Source organism: Barbus barbus, assembly GCF_936440315.1.
Source record: "Barbus barbus genome assembly, chromosome: 11".
In the NCBI taxonomy this organism is placed as follows: Eukaryota; Metazoa; Chordata; class Actinopteri; order Cypriniformes; family Cyprinidae; genus Barbus; species Barbus barbus.
In genome coordinates this window covers 24,857,824-24,878,092 of record NC_136739.1, presented here as the reverse complement: position 1 = coordinate 24,878,092, position 20,269 = coordinate 24,857,824, and the positions used below count along the sequence as shown (strand labels likewise).

General features: G+C 36.1%; 3 protein-coding genes across 3 annotated transcripts in view; 1 reads left to right on the top strand and 2 right to left on the bottom strand.

Moving 5' to 3' along the window:
- Nucleotides 1-1,882, bottom strand: part of cps1 (carbamoyl-phosphate synthase 1, mitochondrial) — a gene marked incomplete at its 5' end in the record, with an annotated part of 42,316 nt that extends 40,434 nt beyond the window's left edge. The window contains 5 exons of the mRNA XM_079428553.1: nucleotides 65-121; nucleotides 203-292; nucleotides 582-726; nucleotides 1,526-1,635; nucleotides 1,790-1,882. Of these exons, the coding sequence (XP_079284679.1) occupies nucleotides 65-121; nucleotides 203-292; nucleotides 582-726; nucleotides 1,526-1,635; nucleotides 1,790-1,882 (495 nt within the window). The remainder of the gene's footprint in view (nucleotides 1-64; nucleotides 122-202; nucleotides 293-581; nucleotides 727-1,525; nucleotides 1,636-1,789) is intronic.
- A 7,052-nt stretch (nucleotides 1,883-8,934) lies between these two features.
- LOC306876891 (myosin, light chain 1, alkali; skeletal, fast-like) lies at nucleotides 8,935-14,041 on the top strand. Its single transcript, XM_079428341.1, has 6 exons — nucleotides 8,935-9,171; nucleotides 10,288-10,315; nucleotides 12,141-12,284; nucleotides 12,505-12,678; nucleotides 13,326-13,403; nucleotides 13,543-14,041. Exons 1-6 carry the CDS (start codon nucleotides 9,043-9,045, stop codon nucleotides 13,569-13,571), a joined length of 582 nt encoding a protein of 193 aa, XP_079284467.1. The 5' UTR covers nucleotides 8,935-9,042; the 3' UTR covers nucleotides 13,572-14,041.
- Nucleotides 14,042-15,201: 1,160 nt separating this feature from the next.
- LOC306876883 (microtubule-associated protein 2-like) overlaps nucleotides 15,202-20,269 on the bottom strand; it is a gene marked incomplete at its 5' end in the record, with an annotated part of 39,757 nt that continues 34,689 nt past the window's right edge. The window contains 3 exons of the mRNA XM_079428325.1: nucleotides 15,202-16,876; nucleotides 16,955-17,067; nucleotides 18,259-18,340. Of these exons, the coding sequence (XP_079284451.1) occupies nucleotides 16,661-16,876; nucleotides 16,955-17,067; nucleotides 18,259-18,340 (411 nt within the window). The 3' untranslated portion in view covers nucleotides 15,202-16,660. The remainder of the gene's footprint in view (nucleotides 16,877-16,954; nucleotides 17,068-18,258; nucleotides 18,341-20,269) is intronic.

Here is a 20,269-nt window from a genome sequence, read left to right as displayed (position 1 = left end):
ACAAAACAAAATGCATACTTCAAACAAAACAAAATGCATACTTCAAAGTAGTGTAAATGCTGACCTTGTCTCTAATGATCTTTGTTAGCATCCTGGTATCTATCCCAAAAAGAGCCGGCACCTGCAAGCACAGGAAAAAAAAAGTAATGCTTTAAATACTTACTGTAGAAGTGAGTAAAAGTAAGAATATATGGAAACCCACCTTCTCCTCTTGAAGCCACTGTGCCAGTGATTTGACAGAGTTCCAGTGACTGTACTCAGAGCTGTAGTCCTGAACCAGCAGTCCTGACACCTTCCAGCAACAAAATATATGGAAACAAACCATCATCACTGCAGATAAGGGTTGAATATAATATATTGGTCAAAATTTTGAATATTTGCGATATTTTAAAATGTTTTTAAAAAGAAATCACAAGGCTACAATTATTTGATTAAAAAAATACAGGAATAAGCAATATTGTGAAAAAGTATTACAATTTAAAATGCCTGTGTTCCATTGGAATATTTTATTCAAGGTATATATTTTGTCATTTTGTGCATTCCATAAGGAATCAGACCCATGATCTTGGCATTGCTAGTACCTGAATGCGATCAGACTCCACATTTTTCTTCAATCCCAGCCCATCCAGTTCCTGTGTATTGGGAATACCGTAGTTTCCCACAATGGGGTAGGTAAGGGTCAGAATCTGCCCTCTGTAACTGGGGTCTGTCAGAGCCTCAGGATAGCTAGAGATCATACACAAACAGAAGACAAAACTAATACTAAAATATTCAAAGCTAATATGAAACCTCAAAACTAGAAAAGGAAACTGGGAATACTGACTTGACAAAATAATAATAATAATCATAATAATAAAGTATATAGGCCTGGGTCTTATGTAGGTAGAATTTTTAGTCACACTTTATTTTAAGGCTCAATTCTTGCTATATGAACAAAAAATTAACTATAACTTTTGCCTCAATAAACGACTAATTTGCTGCTTATTAATAGTTAGTTGTTAAACTTAGGTACTGGGTAAGATTAGGGATGTAGAACATGGTCATGCAGAATACATGCTTTTTTTTCGACACACTATTTCCACACTAAATACTGTAAAGCTTATATAAAGCCACCCAGCTTTATATCAAGGTGATGCAAAGCTGCTTTGACACAATTTGCATTGTTAAAAGCACTATACAAATAATAGTGACTTGATTTGACTTGACTTAAGTACTAATAAACAGCCAATATGTTAATAACAGGCATGCTAATAAGCAACTTGGTCCCTATACTAAAGTGTTACCAAACTTTTAAGAAGAGATTTTAAGTTTGAAAACTATGTGGCTGCAAGAGCGTTCTGGATGGCTGGTAGACTGATGCCAGGCTGAAGGACTTAAACACTTGAAAGATTTAGGAGGAGTTACAGCTGAAGTATTAGGACTTGGATTAGAAAATGGTTTTTACATGAGTTTTGCCAGTAATTTGTCATCTGGGAAGTTTCTTTTGCCAAAACACTATGACCATATTCAGAGGGTCCCTTCTTACCCAACTAGTCCTGTGTTGAAGACCAGCTCTCCAGCTGCAGAGTGATCATGGCCAAAAGAGTAGCCCTTCATCTTCGTGCCATCTTCAAGCACCAGGTGCGCGGTCTGAGCCTGGAAATTAGATTTTATTTAAAGGCTAAATTTTAAATATGTGGATTCATGATATACAACAAGCAAAAAAAAAAAAAAAAAGATTTCTGACTGTCAGTTTTCACCAAAGCTTCTTTGCTTCGTATCACTCAACCAATGAACTCAGTTAACACACCTTCATGCAGAGCAATCTTGTCGATGTTCTCCAGTAGCGCCATCCCAGCCTCAATGATTTGGCAACTCCACAGACTGTTAAAATATTTGACATATTGTGACCTAACGCTATTGTCAGTCTTCTAGTGAATATCAACTATGACTATATGGTTTAAAATATGTCCATGCACCGGTGACTGCAGCGCGCTCTGTTCACCTGCTGCTGCTGTTTGAAGATGTAAATCAGCTCTGGAGCGCGAGAGAGTCTCACTCTCTCATCGCTTACTCAACTCGCTGTGCTCTGATTGGCCAGTTTGAGTTCGATGGCTGAAGACGATAATCAGCCTTTTAAATCTGTTAATCATGTTTAGGCCTCCATGTGACAAACATTTCTAAAAACTCAATTTAAAATAAAAAATTAGATTTGAAGGGGGAAAAAAAGAAGAAGAATAGAAATGACAAAAAATAAATCATTAAAACTAAAATGAAAAGGAAACTGAAAATATAAAAATGAATGCTAATTCAAAATATTACTAAATACCGTAATAGTATATAATAATACTAAAATAAGAATGATTATTAGCATTAATGCAGTTTTATTATGGTAACTGCATGGCAATATTTATAGTAAGTTGATTTGATAGTAACATCTATTAAACTTCAAATATCACCAACAATTGTAATAGAGAAGAAGAATAAATAATAAAATATAACGCAATGTATAAATCTGTTTAGAAGTGCAATTTCAGTATCACTTCAACCATGGTGTTTCACTGTGCAATAAACATTTCATCAGTGCAATAGGTTGTATTTTTACACAGAGAGAAGTATAGAGGAAAAGGGCATGTAATATGGCAAAATCACATCATAATTCTAGAGTAATGACCCAACCAATAAATGCATCTTCAGTGAATTATGAATATGACATTTCTTTTTTTTTTTACATGAAAAAACCTTGCATCAGTTTAAGTGCTTGTGCAAATCACTGGCTAAAGTAATGTCATGTGTTCTTATATTTAGGATTTTTAAAAGAAAGCTGTAATATGCCTACTAAAGGAGATGAACACAGACTTCTGATGAAACAGTACTTCCCAACCATGCATTCACATTTGCAACTCAGATCCACAGTTTGCTACAGTGAGCAAATCCCTGCTCTTTTCCTCTCCTTCTGACAATAGCGGGAGCCCCTATCAGGGGATTAATGCTGGTGCAGGACTTTTGCTGAGCATGCTGGGAGAGCTCAGTGCCAAGGCCGCCACTCTGGTGGATTCAGCAGTCTGTCAGTACACATAATGTGTGGCACCATTCAGCAAGATACAGACCTCAGACAGGAACAATATCAACTCTGTGTGAATTAAATGACCCCTGATCTAACATGTGGAGGTCATAGGTCAAAGCTGTGGGAGGTTGTAAGCAGTGACAACTTGACCACAAACTAGCCCATGGTAGGCTATGTGTGTTTAGCACACTGCATATTAAAATCATGAGTATAACTGCTATACTACTAAAAGTTAAATTTTTTTATGTTATAGTATATGTATATAATTCATGCACATTTCAAACTCTTTAAAATTAGTCTAAAATCTTTAACAACTTAAGAATATTATATCATACACAGAATAATTAATACTGTATGTATTTAGTGCTTGTTATTTAGGTGGTATACTTGTTCTCCTACTCAAGGCCAAAACAGGGCCTCTCATTCACCTGTTCAAATTGTTGTAGTTTAGTTTCGGTTAAGTTTGTATATTTGTGTAATAATTGTGACCAACATTTAGAGGTGTCTGTTGAAGTTTTTAATTATGAAATGCTGTTTTATAGCACTTACCTTTTTGTGTTTTCTGGATAGACATATTTTAGGCTGCAAATGGGAAATGGTAGCATCTGTTATAAATGTTATTTAAATGTTGTTTCAAATAATTACTTACTTTTTAATAGCAATGGCATGATTATAGTATACCGAATTAAAACTAAAACCATCAAAAAAATTTTTTATAAAAATAAAAAATTATATTAACTGAAATAAATCAGATTCAAACTTTTTTCAGCTAGTTGCCAAGGCAACATTTTTTTTTAAATACATATTTTTTTTAAAAATGACACAAACACAAAACAAAAAGTACAGCAAATTACTAAAACTTTAACTAATATTAAACTGAAAAACAAAACAAAAAACTATAAAAAAAAAATATATAAAATAATAGTATTTTAAATTATACTAAAATAACACTGGTCAATGAATATGTTTTTTGTCACTATAATGTTGTAGTTATAGCCTCTACCAGCATGGGCTTTACAGCAGAAAATAACAAGCCAAACCCTGATCTATTGTTTTATACCGTCCACTGCCATCTAGTTGTCATCCTATGAAAACTCATCTTCTGTTGAGATTCCTTGAGACAAATCTAATGTGATGATTAATCTGAAGTCAGTATTTTAAATTTAACATTATCATAATAAGGAATAAGGAATAAGGTATTATAATTAAGTTCCTCTTAATTTAAATATGTAAACATATATTTCATGCCATATAGTGCTGTACATTAACTGCAGCATTGTGCTTCAGTAGCAGTGTTATGTCTCTCAAATAGCCATATGTTATGGGATCAAATTATCATGTTTACATTAATTCTCCTGCAATATGATCCCTGTGTCTACAGTACATGAGAAACTGAATGGAGAGAACATCCCTGTCTGCAATACTTCTGTGCTCCTTTTCTATTCTAAGAGCCTGCTGGCATAATAACACGGAAAATTGCTAAGTGATTAGAGGGTATGGGGGGTGCTTCAGAAATGCATAGCTTTCTAATACAGCTCAGATCTGGATCCTCACACTAAACTGGTATCTTAACAAATATGGTGAGTTTCTCCGTCTGGATTTTGGCTGGGATCCCATTTGCTGTTTTCAAAGATCCCTAGCCATATACAAGGGTCTGAAAATAACCAAGGCCATGTTGGTCTCTATCTAAATGCTCATTAGGCATGCCTGTCTTTAGATGACAACAGAAAAAAAAATAATAATAATAAAATAAATAACAACTGACCATTTTTCAAACTGCAAACTATTTTTAAATTAATATAGCCATTTCAGAAGATTTGATTTCAGAAACGCTTATAAATAAATAATAAATATTTAAATAGTTTGTAGTTTGCATTTATTTATTATATAGATTTATGGATTTGGGGCCTGACCTTGTAATGTAAAATAGGTGTTTTTCTTTTTTTAATCATGCTGAAGAGTTTATCTACATCTCAGGATATCTAATGCAGCACTAGATCATTCTAGCAGCCTCCAGGATATGCAAATGATTACTTTGTATTTAATTCCATCTCAACACTTAAACCAGGAGTGATGGGCAAGCCTCTTTAATGACGTGTGTGTTTGTGACTTCAGCAATTCCAAGGAACTATAATAGGTACTCTTTTACAGTAAGGGCTGCTTGGAGACCCTCACTGGGAGTTACAGCCACTTTCCAAGGCTGTGTGCTGCTTTGTTTAGCTGTACCCTTTATAATTTGTCTGAGACGGCTTTAAGGCATAGGCAGGTGACGCTGAATCAACCCCCTTAAGGAGTTATAGCCCCCCCTCAGAGAGATCCCAAGAAAACTTCGCACCTCTTCAGGAAGGGCTATAAATAGGGCCCATCTGTCCAGGGGCTAAGTTACAATCCCATTCCTTATGGAATTAGTAAGGAGTCCAGGAGGGTGAGTGGACTGTTAGTTTTGGGGGGCTCACATCAGATTCACTGAGGTCTGAACTATGCAGAATCTGTGACCTCTAAGTCAGAATGCTTCTGTTGCTCTGCCTTAAGGTTAGCTGAAAATAGCGCCACTCACTTTCCGGTCCATTCTTAAGACAGCAGCACCATGTTTCGTTCGCCAGAATGTAGTTTGTCCTTTTAGATCTTTTTAATTCTGGAGTCATAAAATGAGGTAAATACTCTATTCACAATATTTTATATGCAGGATTTGAGAAAACGTCCACAAATGGATACTTATATCTATGAGTGGTATTCAAAATATATCTAGTCATATGTTATGAAGGGCAAAAGTGCTTTTCAGGGGAGTGTTAAAGGCGAATACGAATATACATTTAATAATTTAAATACGAAATAACAAAATAAAACTGAATAAAAACATACACATAAACAAGACACAAATACAAGATAACATACATTCTGTTTTTTTTTTTTACTGTGGGTATATACAGATAATATATTAATGTTTATTATTTATACATTTATTATTTATTATTTAAATATTGCACATAAATTCTATTACACAATGTCTCTGAAATATTTTACACCAAAATTTTACAAACAAAATAAGCAGTATGTTATATATCAGCTAGAAAATATATGCTATCGAAGAAAAATATAGCAATTTCCTCAGCCACACATGGATAAGTGTTTCACTGTAAGACCTTTTCACCTCTCCTTGGAGTGCTTGTCTCCTCCCTCACGGCTTGCACGTCTTCCCTGTTGCGCTCTTGAAAAGATACTAAATTAATCCAGAGATGTGCGTCACTTTGACATGACGCCCTGCAGGCTTTTAACTGTATCATGGGCGTAAGCTCGCTTACCTCATTAGCATAGCTTGTGAAGTTTGAGGAGAGTCAGATGAGGATGTTTTCATATCTGAGTTGAAGTAGCATGTTTATGATGAAGGAGTTTTATATTGAAGCTTCACAGATGTTTGGAAAGCTCTATCTCGGGTTGCTGTGGAAAACAGGATATTCTTGTGCAGATCACATGATACATCTTCACTGAAAACATATGACTGAATGACGTAAAACAGGCGCAGGTGTTTATACCATTGGTTTACAGCATGTTGTTTCATTTTGCTTCAGTTAATACATTTAAACATTAAAGTGATAGTCCTCCCCCAAAATGAATATTATGTCATCATTTACTCATGTTGTTCCAAACCTGTATGACTTTCTCTCTTCTTTCTTTGGTCACCAAGTAAGTTGGTGACTAAACAGTTTCGGTCCCCACTGACTTCCATTATATTTTTGACGATACAATAGATTTTGAAAATAGATTTTGTTGATAACCAAACAGTTTAATTTTCCCATTGTATTTTTTGACCATCAAAGTAAACAGGAACTGTTTTAAGTGTTCAAAATGTCTTCTTCAGTGTTTCACAGAAGAAAGTAAATAATATGGGTTTGCAATGAAGGCCAAAAATGTATGGTATGACAAACCTGATGCATACTAGAGAAGTTATCTTGGGACATCTTGCGTCTTCCATCAAACTCAATGACTCCTCCCCATCCCAACAACCATACCAAATAACCCAGTAGGCTAAAAGTGAATTAGCTGCTAAAATCATTAAGAGCAGGAGAGGGGGTTGTTGGTTCTGTTGGGCAGGTGGATGGGGGCAGGTTTTTAGAGAAGGTGCTTTTAGATGGCAGGGGTGAGCCCTGATGACAGCTGGGGGACTACAACTAAAAGAGGGTCAGAGAAAGCAGGTCCAAAGGGAAAGCTAGGGGTTGAGATGGGTGAATGAATATCTCCAGTCTCTACATTACTGGCCCACCTCTGGGGGTGGGGAAAGGGCCTGCAAGACATATTTAGATGGGAGAGGGGGGAAAAAACACACTCTGTGCGCTCTGAGGGGTAACGGGCATCAGCAGCTGAGGCCTCCTAAAGACTTCCAGACTCCACTAACTCTCTTTCCCAAGATGAACAAAGATGTTTACTCACTCATTGTCACTATCAGCTTTCATTCACTTCACAGTTTGATTTCTCTCTGGCTCTCTGTATCATTTCTCAAACTGTCTGCACTTTGCTCACACACTTCCATGTATAACATGATGACGGACACTGACGAATTTGGATGCTGGAAGAGTTCCACTCTTCCACGAACATCTCTCTCTAAAGCCGTTCAGACGACCCATAACTGAGAAAACACCTGGGCTTCGAGCACATAGAGGTCTGATGAAACACAGTTTGCATTCAGTGCATAAGGTTTTTTATTTCCATTTTATTTTTTTACCTTAAATTGAATTTTAAAATAATTTAATTATAATCAGTTCAGACATCATAGATTGAAATATGTGATCTGGACACACCCATACAATGGATTTGCATCACCAGTTAAAGTTTAGACCTACTTATTTTTTGTTTTCAACCATTTTCCATATTTTATAATAAAAGTGGGAAACGGAACAAAAAATACCACATTAAGTAGAGAAGAATAGAACTTAAAATCCACAATATAACAGAACAATGCTATCCCAAAAACGGAAGTATATGTACTAGCAACCAAAAAATCGAAAGAAATTCAAGCTTATACAGGATAGTTTATATCTGCAACTTTTAAATTGATTTTTTGCTTCAACAAAGTAGACACCTTTCATTCACTCTCATCAAAGTTGTAGATCATTTCTTTAGTTGAGCACTGATGCATTGCAGACAACTTCCTTGTTTGGTTTTTGTCATGTCACTTTCACTGAAGTGACATCATACCATGAGACTTGAATTTATTTTGAAGAAAGTGGTCACATTCTAGCCACCTGTCCTAGTATTTATAGCCATCAGCTGCTGGCATTTCCCAATATTTGAAACATTAATGCAAGCATGTTGCCATTATTAATCTTGGTGTAGACCAAGGATGACTCAAGCTACATTAGCTACAAAAGGTTTTGTCAAATAACCTACAAAAGTGCTTCATGTTGTAACAGCTAACTGAACTGCTTAAAAAAATATATATATAATAATAATTAATATGAGTGATTCAACCTGACCAGGAATAATAATTCATGTAATAGTTAAATGTAATTAAAAAAAATAAAAATACTATATATTGAAAGTGATTTCTGTGTGAGCTGTGCTTCATGCATCTCTACAGGAAAGGAGACCTTTTTTGCTAAAGAAAACTGCTACAGTGCAAAAACTACATGGTTACATCTTCACCTTTACCTCCGAGGACATGGCGCCCGCGTTAAATGTCGACTTCGCACGTTAATTATCAATATTACAATCAATACCTTGAAGAAAATTCCCTAGTTGTTGTGTCCCCCTGAAGTTGAAATGAGATTCACGACCCTTGGCTGTCCCCGCGCTTCGCCCCCTTCTCCATTTGGGGCGCTCGACCCCTCCCCTCTGTGACCAGCGACCCAATCCGCGCGTGTATCAGTCTGACATCAACTCTGAAGTAAATTATACGCGTATATAAACATCTATACTTACCTTGAGAATGCTGAGTATCCTCCAAGCTGTGGTCCACTCCCTGCGTTGACTTCCCTCCCGGCGGACAAATAGACTAAAAAATGGCACCCAAGAAGGACGCTAAGAAGCCCGACCCTCCCAAGAAAGCAGAGCCTGCACCTGCCCCTGCTCCCGCACCCGCACCCGAGGCCCCACCAAAACCCGCAGCAGTAGATCTGTCCGGTGTGAAGGTAACGACATGACATCAAACAGATAGATGAGCAGTTAAAGTTCATAGAATTTTTTTCCTCAGACTTTAAAATGAATTTACTTACTTACTTATGTTTAGCTGAAATAAAAGTTTTTGCAGTTTTTACTAAATTGCGAATGAGGAAAAAAAAAAGATTGCTCAGGTCCTGAATTCTGATTGGTTAATACATGATTCCAACTCTACCAAAATAATGTTCTGTTATTATTTACATGTTAGGTAGCCTATTACATGAATTTGCATTTAATGAAGCAAAAAGTCATCAAATAAAGCTTCTTATGAAAATGCCTGCATTAAGGTTACACTTAAGACGTTACACTTTATAGGCTAATTGCTTTCATAATGTGTTTTACATAAGGACACGTGTGTGTAATGCAGATTCAAATGGAGTTGTCATAAAAGTTTGAGCCATATATCTGAATGTACATAACCTAATGATCTGTTACGCCTATTATATTGGTTAATGACTTAAATCATTATAAGCAGTTGCCTAAGGTTGTTCTGGGCCTGATGACTGGAGAAAATATCTATTATTGGCAGAAGATTTAGCACCATGGATAGTTCTCTTGTTTTGCTGCGTAACTACAATCAAACGTAACACCCCTTTTCTGATTGGCCCAGATAGCCAAAAGTGGAGTGGGTTCACCTAGCCAAACATGGAGCTCCTTACAGTTCTGTAAGCAGCTGAGGGACTAAATTAAGCATGCCAAGATCTGGAGCTCTCACTCTTCAGTTTTCTATTAAAGCAGCTGTTTGTGTATAACTCACCTGTAATAACGCTGTTAGTGATGTGATGGATTTTCTCAGGTCCTGCAAATCATTCAGCATCTTCAGGCCATGCACATAGTCTCCCTGTTTTATGTTGTGGAAAATTAATTTGCATTACTGATTATTATTTTAAGTGATATTTGCCATTCTCAGTGTATATATTGTTTGCCTTACATAACTACACTATATATTATAAAGCAGATTCAAATAGACCTGTGATGAAAGTTTTATCCAAATGTTTGAATTTACATAACACACTGATCTGTTAAGCATATTATATTATGTTTAACTTTTATGGGATAGAATAAAAAGTACCTCTGTTTTCCTGCAGGTCGATTTCAGCCCGGACCAGATGGAAGGTGAGATTATTTTTAATAGGTTCCATGACCCTTGCTTACAAACATGTCTCGAGTTTGCATGTGTGCAGTGCTTAAAATAATGAAGAATAGAATTGGGAAAAAAAAATTAGTTATAAAATATCAACTAATTATAATCTGCCTCTAGGCAGGAATTTAATGGCACCAGCAATATTAATTCAAAAGCTTAGAACATTTTAAGTGGTTTGAAGTAAGCGACCTGTGTCAAATTCCCAAAGTGTTCTGGGATTAACTTCCATTGTGGAATAAAGGTCAAGCAGTTCCATGCAACTTCACAGTTAATTTGCACCATTGTCCAGGCCTGCGTCTTATGTGGAAGAATGTGGTCGTTGCTCAGTGAGGGGAGCTTTCAGCAGCCTGGGTGTGAGTTACACTGCAGTCAGCATTCTGGCCTCACATGGTACTGCCTTTATATGGAGGGGGTTATATTCTTGGGAGAGCATATCAATTCCAAGATGACTCTTTGAATGTCTCCCCCCGCCCATGTCACGTCTTTGGTGGCAGCTGGCTTTGTGCGGAAATCAGATGAAGCTATTAATCTTTTAGCAGATCATCTTCCAGAGAGCCAATAGACTCATTGCCATGACGTCCATAGAAATAGTGAGCACTGATTATTATTCAGTCTGAAATGATTATAAGATTGATAGGTAAACGACTGTTAGTTTAAGAGATCCAATTAAAACACATGGTCTACAAATGCAAAACACAATAACTATTCATTTTATTTATTTTTTAATGTTATAAAAACTGAGACTATAATCTGGCCTGGCAGACAGCTTTATCTTAATATGTACAGATCTAGAGAAGACTGAGAGTGAAAACTGACATCACATCACTAAAAAAAGCCATTTATGGGTTTTGCCATTGTTGGGGCAGAAATGTTCTTTCAAATGGGCAAAACTTATATGATCTTTAATTTAATATTCACATTATACATTCAGATTGCCTCATTTTTCAAAAAAAGCCAAACTGTAAGCCATTCAGGTATTGATCCCCAACAGGGTTATTATAGTTAACTAAAACTAAAATTATAAAAAAATATATATACTTTAAATAAAACGAATTAACTGAAATAACTTGTTAAATGAAATACAATAAAATGTATTTAAAAACTTACATAAATGTATTTCAGCTAGGTTCCAAGGAAGCATTACACATTTTCAATTACATTAACTTGATATAATAATGAACTGAAAACAATACATTTATAATAAAAAATAATGAATATGAAAATAAAAAATAAATAAAACTATAGACATTTAAAATCAACAAAAACTAATAAAAATGACAAAAAAAACACCAAATTACTAAAACGTTATCTAAAATGAAGAGAAGAAAATATAAAAATAATATAATAAAATAATTCAAAATATTAACAAAAACTACTCTATTATCTCAATGATGCTACAATAACACCATCTTAAAATGTGTAAAACTGTGCAGAGAAGAAAGCTGTTTCATGTGAATGTGCGAAACTTCAGATTCATTAATGCTTTATAAAACAACTAGAAAAATAACAAAGTGCAGTAAACGGACAAATAATAATATCAGTTTTCGTCTAGCAGCTGACACTGGAAGCCTTGCACATTCAAGTTAAAGATGGGCGCATCCACTCTTTAAAAATTAGGTGAAGAGCACAGTGTAACACAGCATCATTGCATCAACCAATGGTGTGATTTGTGGGCGGGATTATCGGTTTGATCAACCAATGGCAGAGAGGGATGTGTTCAGGGAACCTGTTGGAAATTAATGTGCACAGAAATGACACGCTTCATTGTTGCCTAAAATAATCTCTCCACAATTCCAGATTACAAGGAGGCCTTCGGACTTTTCGACAGAGTTGGTGACAGCAAAGTAGCCTACAACCAGATTGCAGATATCATGCGTGCACTGGGACAGAACCCAACCAACAAAGAGGTTAATAAGATTCTGGGCAACCCTACCGCTGATGGTAAGTTAATTTGTTTTTCCTTTTCTTTACACTTTTAATTAGCTACTCCGAAAGCACCTCTAGTCAGCATTAGCACTGTCAGGAGCTTTCACCATGACATATTTCAGATGCCTGTTTATTTAACTGTAATTGGTAGAAGGCTGAAGTGGTGACAGGTGCTTGCAGTGCATTGTTTTACAACCTCTGTGACCCCTCTCTTCACTTTTGACCCCATTTACAGACATGGCAAACAAGAGAGTCGACTTTGAGGGTTTCCTGCCCATGCTGCAGTATGTGGTGAACAGCCCAAACAAGGCAACATACGACGACTATGTTGAGGGTCTGCGTGTATTCGATAAGGAGGGCAACGGAACAGTAATGGGTGCTGAGCTGCGTATCGTTTTGTCAACACTGGGTAAGTGGCCAAAATGAACAGGCTGATTGCATTACCACTGCAGTTTCATATCAGTATCTTTGTTGGAATTGAATGTAAAAGGAAAGTCTCTGCTTTGTAATTATTATAATATATATATATATATATATATATATATATATATATATATATATATCTCAGTGATTCTCAACCTTTTTGACCCTCAATTAATTTGGTTCAGTGATGTTAAGTATTTTTGAATTGAAAAAAAAAAAGAGTTAATTTAGATGTTTTTGGTTTACCTTTTTTAATGTAGCTGAGAACCATTAATATAATGAAAACATTTTGGGGAAATTACCTCTATAGATTTCTAACAATTTTCAGACATCTTTTGACAAAATTAGGAGATTTATTCACAAATTTGTATCTTTCAGCATACCTTATTTTTTCATGCTATAACTTATTTTATTACAAAATTTGAAAGTAAAGACGTTGTTTATTCAAAAATATCACAGTAAATAAACTGTGAAAATAAAAAATAATAATAATTGTTTCCCCACAAACAGCTCATTGATACTTGAAAATAAATGATAGCCAATATCTGAGATGAAATGCATTTTTATGACTTGCATCAGTCTTTCGGTCTGTTTAATGACTTGACCAACCTATTTTCCTCTCTTTTCCTACAGGTGAGAAAATGAATGAAACCGAGATCGATGCTCTCATGCAAGGCCAGGAGGATGAAAATGGCTGTGTGAACTATGAGGGTCAGTTAAAATAATTTTTTTATCTCACTGAACATTTATTAACTACAGTAAAATGTTTAATGGTTGACCTATTTATAGAGATAATGTTTGTTTGTTGTGCTGTAATTCTAATCCTATTTAATCTCTCCATTCTGAACAGCTTTCGTCAAACACATCATGTCTGTATAAGAAGTCGGAGTTGTGAGGAAACTGAAGCATTTCTCCAGATTCCATGATGTCAGGACATCCACACAATGTTTCCAAAACCAACTCAGAAACGGATGAAAGGAACACGGAATGTTAGTCATAAACAATTATTTTGTTATTTGTGTTTCCTATTTTTTTCCACTTGACTCCTATTTCTTTTGTCCATTCTTGGAAGCCATTCATATTTTTTCCAGCTAATTTTCTTGGTGTTGTTCTTGTCGGGATAAGCCTCTCCGTAGCGGAATGGCTGTGGGGGGTGGGGGGTGTAGGGGGGCATCATAATTACACAAAAATACAAACCACCCCCTTGACCCCTCACTGCCTGGATCACAAAGTCAAAGGTGCTAAATACACTGCCATTAATGGACTGGCTGCAAAACCTCCTTCCCCTTTCCCCAGTCTTAATTTATTTTTTGCCTCTGTCAATTCTCATAATAAACTTTTCACAAAGTATCAGCCTTGTTGTGATTAATGTTCCCATATTCAGCACAGAAGGCAGAAAGGGAAGTGATAGTTAAGTGGAACAGGTAGGTAAACACGACTGATCGTTTAAATAGCATAGCAGTAGTAGACTTTAACATTTAAAGGTAACATGAAACCATATTCACTATCCATTTTACTTCCATAATCTGTTGTAATTTAGAGTAAAAGAGGATATTCAACAAGGATAGGATGGGACTTGGTGGATTTTATTGATCAGGAATTGACTGGATCAGGAAAAATAGGAAAGGAAAGATGTTTACAATACAACCAGAAATGTGTATCAAGAAAGTAAATGGGGTTAACTGGTCAGAAATTGAAAATACAAACATTTCACATTTTAGCCCTGTGACCTGCATTCAAAATCCAAAATAAGCCAACCATAAACTGTTCATAAATCTGTTGTCAACAAAAGAGGAGCTTGAAGGTGTCACTGAATAAAAGCTCAGTGGTTTAAGGTCGATAAAAGCAAAGACATTAAGACAGCCATAAATATTATTAATGTAATTTTAATGTTATGTAAAATTTGTATTAAACATTTAATTGTTGTGTTTGTTTGACAGTACAATAGTGTTATAACTATAGTTAAATATTTCCTTTTTGATTTGTAATTTAAAACATAATGTTTAATATGACTTTATTATTATTGTTGTTTATTGCACAATTTTATTATTGCTATATTATTATTATTATTATTACTGCAGTCATATTTAATGGTTTCCATAAAAAAAATTGAATGTGACAACTGAAGTGGAGAGATTTTTTTAACTGTTAAAAAAAACAGAAAAAGATATTTAGGGTGTGTTTTTCACCATATCCTGATGCTACAATCGACTGTGATTTTACTAGACATACTAAGAAAAAGTCATAGTCTTTCAACAGAAATCTATATATACAACTATCTGTAAACACTAAGTTCAAAACATGAGGCCTGCAACAAATTATTAATAATGAAAAGTATATAAATGACAATTAAGTTTAACGCTATAACGTACAGCTTATAACGTACTGGAACGTGGCCTGTAAAGAGGCAGTAATACCACAACCATAAGTCATTACACATTTCACAAGCACAAAGTCTAAAAAAAAAACAGATCACGCTAATGTTTTGTTGATTTTCTGTATTTTTATTGTCATAACTGTTAAGGGCATTTATAATCCATATCATACCAACAGGAGAAAAACTGCGTACATCTATGTGACCTTTTAAATACATTTACTGCAGCTGAGGGAATCAGGGAAAGGGTGGGTACGGCTCAGAGGGGCCGAGAAAACACAGAAGCCTACGAATGACAGCTGTTCTAGAGGAAAAGGGGCCGGGGAGAACCACAAATGACGAGAAAAAATATACTGGAGTACTGTGTTCAAACAGATGCAAGCGGAGTGAGTATCCTTCTTAATGTTTTGATTTCTTTGTTTCTTTTTCCACTTCCTAAAAAAGAAAACTAAGCATCCAAGCAGGAATCAGCAAACAAACACAGGGCCTAACACACCGACAAAGTCCCAAGGAGCTGCTCCCTACATTTAAGAATCAAATGAGGGCCGCATCTCCACAAATCTTGCTCAGACAGAACCGTTCCCATCTCAACTCTGAAAAATGGTGGTACGGTTCACATTTCAAGACTTTGAGCAAATCTGAGCAGATCTTACATGATTTATGCATACCTGGAGCCCTTGAATGTCTTAGTGTAACCGTAACATCATCGTTTTGTGTAAATCGAAGCACGAATCTGCTTAAACTGTGTTAACCGACAAAGATCCACAGAAGCAACGGTTTCTTAACGACAGCGAAGGCAGAGGTGCGGTCATCCGAAATAATGTACAAGCTAAACATCGTCGCTAGTATCTACAAAACATGATGTGTTCATTTTATTCAATGTTTCAGCAAATAACTTACTAAAATCCCTTGAAGTAGAAAATAGTCTCTTTTGTGTACTAGAATACATGCTCGTCATACTATCTAGGTTTTTTTTTTTTTTTTTTTAATGCAATTGTACAGGTATAAGTTATCGAAGAAGTAATCGTTTCTTTTTTCAATTGAGCATTAGATGTTGAGACGAAGAGCTGGCATATTTAGGCTATAAATATATTCCCTTATAATGTATATCGTGTTTGATCGTACGTGACTCGCAGTTGAGATGTTGAAGAGTCCATGCACTGAATGGGCAAAATAACACGTGCAGCATGAGATCGTCGCGCCACATTACCGTATATAAAAAATTCCGATCGACCGACTTTTATGTAACACACCTGACGCTGACGCTGACCCTAAACCAGCTTTTTGAGGCCACTGTCTGTACACAACCATAAAAAGTCACATGTAACATGAGTAATAAAAAGCACTGGTACCTCTCTAGCTAAGTAGACATTCATTAAAATGAACTAAAATGAAATCAAATAAAACAGATACAATTTTTTCCATTTCCGATCACGACAGGGTTTTGCAAGATTGTTGGTTGATGAAGAGGAAAGTCTGAATATGAGAAGTGAATCTGTTGTGTTCCATAAATACCAGAGGGAGGAAAGGTGAAGTGTGACACCACTGAAAGGGGACTACTGTAGACTGAGCGGAGGGAGACGTTTTGGGGAATTCACAAGCCTTGTTTGGCCAGGGCGGCGGTCACATCGTCGGCCAGCGTGGCCAGCTGTGGCGACTCCAGCATGTTGATGCTTCCGGACGAAGACATGTGGCTGTGTCGGTGAGGGGAGGTGCCGCCCGACAGCCTGAGTGTATCGATCACAATCTCCGCCCCGTGATCCACGCGTGCTTTAGCAATGTCACGGAACATCGTCTTATGGCTTTCGATCTTAGGAAGAAGGAAACAGGAAGTCGGTAATGGTCACTTATGTGGGATGGGTAAGGACGTGCGCTTTTGTGCACTCACCTGTACATGTCCTCCTCCAGGCATATGGTGGGCATTGTCCAGGGAGTGCACCTTTGCATGGGCTTTTTCTCTGAAGTCCAGCTTCACACTCTCAATGCGCACATGACCACCGCCTGAGACACAGCCAGAGTCATAGCAGAGTCATTTAATCAATTTTTCATTTCTCTCCTGGTGCAATCTTAAAGAAACAAAACAACTTGACTTTTTTATGAAGGTAAAGATCTACACTACAGTTTTAAATGTTTATTTTTTTATCTTTTTGAAAAAAGTCTTTAATGTTCAACAAGACTGCATTTATTTGATAAAAGGTACAGTTAAAACAGAAAAAGATTGCGAAATATTATTACAATTTAAAGTAACTGTTTTCTATCTTACTATATTTTTTATGTAATCTATTCCTGTTATGGCAAAACTGAATTATTAGCAGCTATTAATCCAGTCTTCAGTGTCACGTGATCCTTCAGAAATCATTTGTTGCTCAAGAAACATTTCTTATTATTATCAATGTTAAAAACTTTGATAACTTTAAGATATGTTGCTTAATATCTTTTTGGGAAAATATGATACATTTCTTTGTTCTTTGGATAGAACGTTCCAAATAACATATTTAAAATATAAATAAATTCTGAATCCGTTTTATAAATGCAAAAGGCACCAATATAATGCTTTTAATCAATTAAATGCATACTTTATTTCTTTACTGACTCCAAAATTTTGAACAGCAGTGTATATTTTCCAAAATTCATATAAAACATGAAAGTATATCAAATCTGTACAGTATGTTCTTCGAAATACAATAGCAAAAATTATTTGAAATTTAAATCATGATGCTGTTTTAATCACTGTTAGCTGTTCATTTCTGCAGAAAATTTCACCCTTTATAAATTTGCCTAAAAAAAAAAAAAAACTTCAGAACTTCAGAAAAAACAACAGCTCATAAGATCCAGGGGGCGTGGTTGGATCCAGATCCAACTTTTCCCACCTTACATATACCTAAACCTACCCATCTCCACGCCCTGATCTCTAAACCCACCCCGTCTCCACCCCTAAACCTACCAGTGGTTGGATCCCCTTAGATGTGGGTCCAACCACACCCCATGGATCTTGTGGACTGCAGCCACCCCTACTTGAAATCATTCGAAATGGGTTTGGCAAAGGGTGACATTAAAAACCTAACCTCAAGATGGCACTGTTATATCATCCAATAATCTAGCTCGGGTTTTCCATGCTTTAAAAGCTACCTGCATGACACCGCAATTTTCCAATCTGCGGTTAAAATGTCTAGAACTCCTTAGCATGCTCACCTGGCCTGTGGCGAATGTTGTCCAATGATCCACACTTGGAGGTCACATGACTAAGATCAATCTTCTTAGACTGAATTTGAACCTGTGAGAAACACCATAAATTGAGAACAAAATATAAAACATAGACTGGATATTAAACGCAAGGAGTTGCCCAGTTCTTCTTCATATGATGCTGCAATAAATAAATAAAAAGCTTTGCCTAAAAAGTACTGAGCAATAATTGATGATTTGAACAGTTAAAAAGTCACACGCGAACTACTCCACAGCCAAACACATAAAAATGGTTAGCTGAGCTGCAAACCAAGCAGAACTGATCCATATGCTGAAGATGCCACAACATTAAGATAACCAACAACTGCAACGAATAGCACAAATACATCATCAGATCACTGAATCAAATGACAGACATTCAGCTGTTTAGAAATTCATGGCAAAGTTAACATTGCAGTGGGTAGATTCCGGTGTATCTGGACAAAAACAAAGTCAAATTTCAGTTATTTCAGAATATTAAATCATTGTTCTTGCTCAGGACCTTGATAAATATAGATAGGAGTCCTAGGCCTAGGATAAGTGATCTAGGCCACTTAACCTAAACTAAACAGACAGCATAAGTAATGTTTTCTGGAAACCAAACCCATGACCTTGGCGTTGCTAGCGTCCTGCTTTACACAGTGTGCTCATTATAGCTTTCTTGTAATAGTCACTCACAGTGACTGACTGCTGCTGCGAGGGGAAGAAAAAGCAAATCTGACTGAAGTACAGACATGACTCAGCACATACCAGCTCTGACATTTAGAAAACGCCAGTCAAGACATTTCTGCTGGCAATATGCACAATCAGAAACAACGGCGAGACTATCACTCTGTCCCAAAACCTTGTGAGCTGACTATGTAACATCACAGCCCTTTGGGATTTTTTAGGCATAATTATACTACTGCCTTGGTCAAATTATGAGGCAGCATTGTATTTCTCCTTTGCTGTGAAACCAATCCCATAAATGAACCACAACATGCTTAGTAGAGAAAAAAAAAAATCTGGATGTCAGACAAGTGAGAGAAATGTCTATTATTAATATTAATCAATGTCGAAATGTATTACTAAAATACTTCAATCTAATTCAAAACTAAATATTATGACACTGAAGACTGGAGTAATGGCTGCTGAAAATTCAGCTTTTCCATCACAGGAATAAATTACATGTTAAAATATATTTAAATAGAGAACAGCTATTTTAAATTGTAATAACACTTCACAATATTACCCTTTGTATGACATTTTGTGATTAAATGAATACAGCCTTACTTCTTTCAAAATATTAAATAATCTCACCAACCCCAAACTTTTAAACTGTAGACTACATAACAGACATACAGTTATTAGGTTCCATTTTAGTTAGGATGTTGTCTATGTTGGCAGCAGACAGCAAGGCAGCTCACTAGGTTTTGGAACAAAACCCAAAAAGTAAATATAATACAGGAGACCTTGAAACCTAAAGAAAGCAAGAGTGAGAAGCCACGAAGGTTGCTGCAGCTCTCCGTGATACGGTCTCTTGAGCAAAATTGTACATATATAAATTGAAAAGAAGGGTTGATGATGTGTTGCCTTATTTTTATATGACTTCCATACAGTTGACAAACAAGTGTTGACAGGTCAACATCAAACACCTGCATTACAGTCTACAAATATATACATGGCATGTATATATTTTCACATGAACAAGAAGGGACTTCAGTTTTGTGTATTAGCCCATATACAGGTTTTCCATATTAAATCTGATGTGTGTGTGCATTAAAGACAGTCTGCATCTATATTATGTTTGATTCTGCCATGGTAGGCATTTTGTCCTATCTGTAGCATTGAGCATCCAGTGCAGCAGAAATGTGTCCGGAATATTTCTAAGTTGGAAATCTAGGACCCTCGGGTCCAGAAAGGAAGCAAAGGGTCAAAAACCATGGAGGTCTACTGGCTTTGGAAAAGAAGGAGAGACAGACATAGGGAGAGAGGGAGCAGT

What these genes read in the sequence shown, in the direction of transcription:
- LOC306876891 (XM_079428341.1), top strand. Translation starts at nt 9,043, where the DNA reads ATGGCACCCAAGAAGGACGCTAAGAAGCCCGACCCTCCCAAGAAAGCA. An exon ending in TAGATCTGTCCGGTGTGAAG is followed by an intron (nt 9,172 to 10,287) that starts GTAACGACATGA and finishes GTTTTCCTGCAG; the next exon opens with GTCGATTTCAGCCCGGACCA. An exon ending in TATCGTTTTGTCAACACTGG is followed by an intron (nt 12,679 to 13,325) that starts GTAAGTGGCCAA and finishes CTTTTCCTACAG; the next exon opens with GTGAGAAAATGAATGAAACC.